Raw genomic sequence first — 6,721 nt, forward strand, 5'->3', positions numbered from 1 at the left:
CTATCATCAGTTATAGCTCTTGTATTCGGTCTATGACATACCATAAATAGCAAAACTCCAGTGACACAGACAGGTAAGCACTTACAAAGAACTCTTGCTGTTAAATAAAGACGAGAGTTGGGGTTTATGAGGTTAATAGAACAGCAGCAAAAGCTACTATTCTTGATCCTCGATATAAAAAATCAGCATTTAGTTCAGAAAGTAACGCTAACAAACTACTTATCAACGGAAACCTTGAACTCAACCGACCAAACTTCTACATCTACTATTTTTGGCGCTGCTTCTACTTTTACTATTGAAGATGATATCCATACTCCACTACAATTTGTTCAGCAGCCACGATGAAAAAACTATATATTGGATTACCATATATAGACAGAAAACAAGATCCTCTCCAATTCTGGAGTAAAAAAAAATGTCTATTTCCGAAGCTAGCTAAAATAGCACATAAATACCTCTGCATACCAGCGACTTCGGTACCATCCAAAAAACTGTTTTCTAAAGCGGGTATTTTTTATTGACTTACACATCCATCAATTCAAACCAGTGCACGGTTTGCGAATTTATAGATTTTAGGTTTTTGCTACCAACTCGGTTTACGCAAATTTTAAACTCGATTAACTCGGTTTGGCGAAAACCCGAGTTGGCCCATCGCTAATCGGTATGGAAAGAACATTATAAAAAGGAATTGACAGTACAATCTCCATACTTCACCAAGACAGCAAAGCAAGCGGCCCGGGAATGATCGAAATTGAATTATTTCGGGCATAACTTAGAGCTGAGAAGGTTAAAAAATCTTTGAATCCATAAAAAAAGATGCGATAGGAAAAACTGTCACAAGATGTCTAAAAATTTCATGAATTCACTAAGCAGACTATATGGCCGGATATTGAAAAACTTAATACAGGAAGAATGGGCGCCATTTGAAATGAAGGAATAGGGTTTAAAACGGGAAGTACATGCATGGATTGTGTCTTCAATTTAAACCAAATTACAAATAAAAAAGTAGTTACAAAAAGAACAACATATCCCCTATTTGTTGATCTAAACAAGGCGTGTTACACCATCGATCAAAAAAAATTGTGACAAGTTTTACCACAATCACGCAAAAGCTTTAAATTGTCAGAAAACTTCAAAATCACAAAAGGCCTCTGGCAAGACTGCACATTGTCACCTACACCTATACTGTTTAATATATACGTGCAGATCGCGTTTGATAAATGGAGGAAGAAATGTAGAGGGATGAGTACAAAAGAAACCGCCGAATACTGCACAACTAAAACACCAGAATTAAACTCTAAATACTGACAGTTATGGAGAAAGTTAAATCTATCTAAGTACTTTAGGATATTATTCTTTAAAAAACAGACTTAAATGGAACGGGTTGTTATGGTACATTTATAAAAGAATATTAGCAGAGTAGAATAATATCACTTTCCAACTACCTAATAAGCATTAATTTATTAAATATAATAGAGACCACATAGTATTTTTGAAATAATGCATCCATTTAAGTAATTTATGGCTTCTTTACCATGTTGGTCCTTTCCCATATTCAATTATAAAAATCTTAAAAATCTAGATTATGTAATAACCTATTTTTGTAACTCAAAATCAGTTAATCTCTATTTCACATATCTTTTAATATATTAATTATGTATTTGTATCGCCAGATTAAGATATATAAAACGTTCCATAACGTTTCTCATAATCTGCATAGGAAACAATAAAAATTATTGCACCGTAATGTTTTGAACTGGAATATGTTCTTGGGATATTGGATCACCTTTAACTTGAGGCTAAAACGTAGTAATAATAATAAAAGAAATGCAGTGATATTCTCAGAACCATAAAACTCACCATAACAAACAAATACTTTGGCAATCTCCTCTCTATTAATAAATTCAACTGTTCCTGTCTCAAAGCGGGTCCTTCTGTGCTATTTTCGGGTATATTGAGCAATAACCGTGGTAATCCTACACTTCCAGCAGTAAGCGGGTACAAATTGTATTCTATAATTTTCTCAGAATTCGGTAGAATATGAATTGGTGCCTAATATAAAATAATCAAAATTTATGTACTACGTTAAATTTAAGTTAATATTTTCAAACCTGCTTATAGCCAGCATACATAAAAACGTCATTTCCCTCCATACTCAAATCTAATTGAATTAATTGGTGGGATTTATTTATAAAATGATATAGAACCAATAATGGAGTTCTAACAAGTCCATGTTCGGGTAATGTTAATTTCATATCTAAAGGCATCCATTCGATTGGTAAACCTGATAGAGTTATTTCCGTGGTTGTTGAAAATCCATTTAATCGGTTCCATTTGATTTTGTATTGTCCAATATCCGTGTGTTTATCAGATTGTCGTTTTGGGTTTACTAAATAAATTTCTGTTCCGCTTTCTTTTTCGTTCAATTTAATTCCTTTCGTTTGACTTTCTAAGGTTGGGTCTGAGTTTTCGAAATTATTTGTCTAAAAATATTTAATAAATATGTTGAAGATTATTTTAATTTAGATCTTACTAATTCTAGTGAAGATTCTTCTATGAATAATGGCCATGGTGATAACGAATTAATGATAATCATAGTAACAAATTCTTCCTCAACATAGAATTTATTAACGTTTTCGAATAATCCAGATAAAAATTTGGTGGATATTTCAAATGGTTTTACCGTGGATAGATGAAAACTATCTTCTTTTATGCTTGCTATAGGTTTTTCAGTTGCCAATAAAAATGAGACTTTACACTTTAACAATTTTTCCCCGATTTTAAACGATCTTATATAAAATTGTACATTTGTTTCTTTTAGTTTTTCTAACTTATCCATTTTGATAAGCAGCGGTAATTTTTCTATTTCAAAAGTGTCTTTGGTTGAAAATTCAATATTTTCTAAACTATCATCATCAGATAAGTTTATTTCTATGTTAATATCTTTAATGTCGTGTTGTTCTTTATTTGTAATTGTTGTGGTTATTTTGTACCATTCACCAATTAACGAAGGATTTTCATGTTTAAAAATTAAATCTAAATTAGAATGTCTTGGTGTAATATTTACAGATAATTGCGGTTTGATGTTATCAAAATCGGGCATATTTTTTGGTGACAAACAAAAATGTTGTAACTGAGGAAATTGGTGTTGAGCTGCATTTCCAACCCCAGGAAACTTGATATCCAACACACAATTTTGTGATGATCCCAAATAAATATGTACTCCAGTAATTTGCATCTCATGCCCAACATCATTTGGATCCGGATAAAAATCGACGGCAACCTTTTTCGATTCATTTGGATTTAAAATAATTAATCCATTGGGAAATTTTTTTGTATTTCTTTGATCTACTACGACTTCGCTACTAAAACCAGGCGTTTTTACAAACAAAGCCACTTTTGTTATCATAAAAGGGAATTGACAGAGGGATTTTAAAAAGATTTCTACTACAATATTGTTATCTGCTTCATATTTTTGGTTTAAAAATCGACATTTTACGTCGATTGCACAAACAACATTCCCTATTTCAACTTGGAAATATAACGGTTTTGATGATAATGTTTGTTGCCACATTAATACTGCTTGTTGAACTTTTTCTGATGGTAAATCTACTTCGGTTTCAGGTAATTGACCCTAAATAAATATATTATTATATGGGGTAATTTTATACGTCGAAAAAATCTTACATTTAATACTCTAATAAAGTTTTCGTAAGTTTTCTTTTTGTGTTCTGGTTCAACTTCAATGTATGTTGATAAAATTTCTAATGATAATACAAGATAATCTTGGATGTTAACAGTTATAAATGCACATTTTATAGCTTTTAACAAAATTGTTTTTATAATTCCCCACCATTTTTCTTCTCTATAATCGCACAACATATGCGAAAATAACCTGTAAATTCATTATTTATCCGAATTAATTCTTACAACAAATAAATAACCTACGTTAAAGCTTTCCCATAATCTTTTGCATTGAAATATTCTTCCGCCATTTGAACCACTAAATGTCTACGGGTTCTCGAACATCTATATGTTTTATATTGTGATATTGCAAGCCCATATAAAGCAATTATAATATTCTAAAACCCCAAATCAAATAAATTTATTTCTAAATAATTATTTGAAGACAAAAACAAACCGAATGATTAATTTGCTTTTCCATAAACTGCAATGAAATAATCCCATTATTTTCTAAATGTGGATCTGGTGGTTCTGCATTAACTTTTCCTGGCCTCCATGGTCTTTGACCATAAAACTCTAAAGTTGATGCTCCTTGTAATGGATCAGGATTAGGATAATGCAAAACATGCTAAAACAAAGTAAAGAATTACTTTTGTTTTGATGTAAAATATTTTAATTTATATACCCCACATAAATCATGGCATAATTTTCGTCTCAAAATGATAAATTGAGCCGCTTGTTGGTAATAAAGACCTGGATGTTGGGTTTGAACGGCTGGAAGTCCTTGTTTAACCGCTTCATCAAAAATATCTCCAAATAAGCTATATCTACAACAAATTCAATTTAAAAATAAATTAAAACGATATTTTAACGTATTACTGTTTCGCAATCCAAGCGTAATGCTCAAACGCTAACTGTCTAAACCCAATCCTATTCTTAAATCGATCCACATGCGATCTAAATTGTGAAATGGCATCTCTTGGTAAATTTAACGTAAACATTAATCGACATAATTTGTAATTGATGAACCCAGCAACCATACGAATTTCGTTAGCGTTGGTATCCACGATTCTTATTTCCAATAAATTGTTATACGCGTGTGTATAATGCCTTTATAATTAAAAAAAAGTAATTATAATAAATTTCTTTAACATTCGAGCGGGCGCGTCCGTTTTTATAACAAAACTTATAATATTATATTATATGTGCGTAGAACACTACTTTGTCCAGGACTACTATTGAAATTGATTCCATAAATTTATTTTTTTAAATAAATTTTTGAATAAAGTGTAAACGTCAATATGACACAAATTCAATGTTACCAACTGTAACCAACTTCACAACAATTTATGAAAATTAAATGTCAATTTTATGAAACGTCATGTTGTTTTTACGAAAATTAATTAATTTATGCTTAAATCATACGAAAAATAGTATATTATTATATAATACCATATAATGAGGGCTATTATTCACTAGGGTAAAGTTTATGTCACGAGCGTAGCGAGTGAATAATTGTTCATTATATGTGAGTAGAATACTACTTTGCCCACACGACTATTGAAATTGATTCCATAAATTTATTTTTTAAATACATTTTTGAATAAAGTTTAAACGTCAATGTGACACAAATTCAATGTTACCAAGTGTAACCAACTTCACAACAATTTGTCAAAATTAAATGTCAATTTTATGAAACGTCATGGTTTTTTTACAAAAATTAATATAGATTAATTAATTTAAAGATTAATAATAATAATTAATCTAAATAAAGCTTAAATCATAGTAAAAAAAGGAATTTATTAACGTTTTTTTAATGTCAAACCTGTAGAAAGTCCTAAAAAAATTAAATTAAAATGACGTTTTCTGAAATTTTGTCGTTTCAAATAATTATTAGTCTGTGAAGTTTATTTCCATGAATAACCCATGAATAATGATTATTCACAGCTATTATTCACTCTGTGAAAAATTGCTACCCTTTTGTTTAGAAAACTCATTTATGGACAAAAGTAATTATAATCTCTTTAATATATTTACACAACTTACTTATGAGCAGTATGATTATCTTGTCTCAATTCATTTAAAAATCCCATTTTAAATTGATGCCTCACAAATAAATACTGATGAGTGCTTTTATTTAAATGTTCCCTATGTGATTTGATGTTTCTAGCTTCTTGATGATAAAAAGTTTGGCCTAAATCATAAAATGCATTCTCTAAGCGTATAGCGTATCCTTGTAAATGATCAACATGGGGCAAAACAAATAATGATTTTGTGCTTAAATCACAACTTGTACATAACGCTGTTGCTCTCTCAGATGCTATCATATCCTCTCCTGGAGGGAGTGGAGTACTTTGTATTAAAACAACTGTTAACCGTGTGTTTCTACCTTCTAAAGCAGCTCTAAAAAGTAAAATTTGATTTAAATCAACTTATCAAAGAAAAAAAAATTTACCGCATAGATTGCACTCTTGATGCACACTCAATCATTTTTTCATTCCACAAAACATCGTTCCAATCCAAATCATAAAAAATAACAATTACAGCAGACACTTCATTTAAATACTTATTCATCCAATTTTTCTTTAATAACCCTTTTGGAATGTACCATTCATAAGAGTTCCGTTTTGGTTTAACCACAGGAAACTCATGAGCATTATCTATAAGCTTAAATTGAACGGGGGCCCTTTCTACACGTCGATTACTTGTAAATGTGTCCCAAATAGATTTGTGAATAGCGTTATTTAAAGTATCTAAACCGGATAAACCCACTAAAACTTGCGGAGTTACGCTTAATTCCCATGGCAAATCGGTGTAATCTATTATCCCTTGCATTTTCTTAAGATATTGAGCGAAAATGCTTTTAAAAAGGGATAAAACAATCTTTGGAAAAGTACTTAACCTAAAAAGTGATTGTTAAACATTTGACGTTTCGAATGACAGTTAAAACAACGACATCTTTTGGTGTAAAGTAATAAATTTATGAAATATATTGATTTTAAAATATCAAAAATTGTACCTTAATAATGATCCTACT

The 6,721-nt window shown here is 30.4% G+C and overlaps 1 protein-coding gene across 1 annotated transcript; it reads right to left on the reverse strand.

Annotated features, from left to right (window-relative positions):
* Positions 1-1,442: 1,442 nt before the first annotated feature.
* Positions 1,443-6,620, reverse strand: LOC111427248 (trafficking protein particle complex subunit 11 gry). Its single transcript, XM_023062276.2, has 11 exons — positions 6,140-6,620; positions 5,731-6,087; positions 4,564-4,794; positions 4,370-4,511; positions 4,142-4,312; positions 3,949-4,082; positions 3,688-3,895; positions 2,534-3,634; positions 2,112-2,483; positions 1,861-2,052; positions 1,443-1,799 (listed from the first exon to the last, which is right to left on the reverse strand). Exons 1-11 carry the CDS (start codon positions 6,517-6,519, stop codon positions 1,734-1,736), a joined length of 3,354 nt encoding a protein of 1,117 aa, XP_022918044.2. The 5' UTR covers positions 6,520-6,620; the 3' UTR covers positions 1,443-1,733.
* Positions 6,621-6,721: the final 101 nt, after the last annotated feature.

The sequence above is a fragment of the Onthophagus taurus genome, chromosome 2 (genome assembly GCF_036711975.1).
Source record: "Onthophagus taurus isolate NC chromosome 2, IU_Otau_3.0, whole genome shotgun sequence".
NCBI classification, from domain to species: Eukaryota; Metazoa; Arthropoda; class Insecta; order Coleoptera; family Scarabaeidae; genus Onthophagus; species Onthophagus taurus.

Coding starts and splice junctions, on each gene's coding strand:
- LOC111427248 (XM_023062276.2), bottom strand. CDS start 6,519: ATGCAAGGGATAATAGATTACACCGATTTGCCATGGGAATTAAGCGTA. Junction 6,088..6,139: donor TCAAGAGTGCAATCTATGCG/GTAAATTTTTTT, acceptor TTTACTTTTTAG/AGCTGCTTTAGAAGGTAGAA. Junction 3,896..3,948: donor GATTATGGGAAAGCTTTAAC/GTAGGTTATTTA, acceptor ATGAATTTACAG/GTTATTTTCGCATATGTTGT.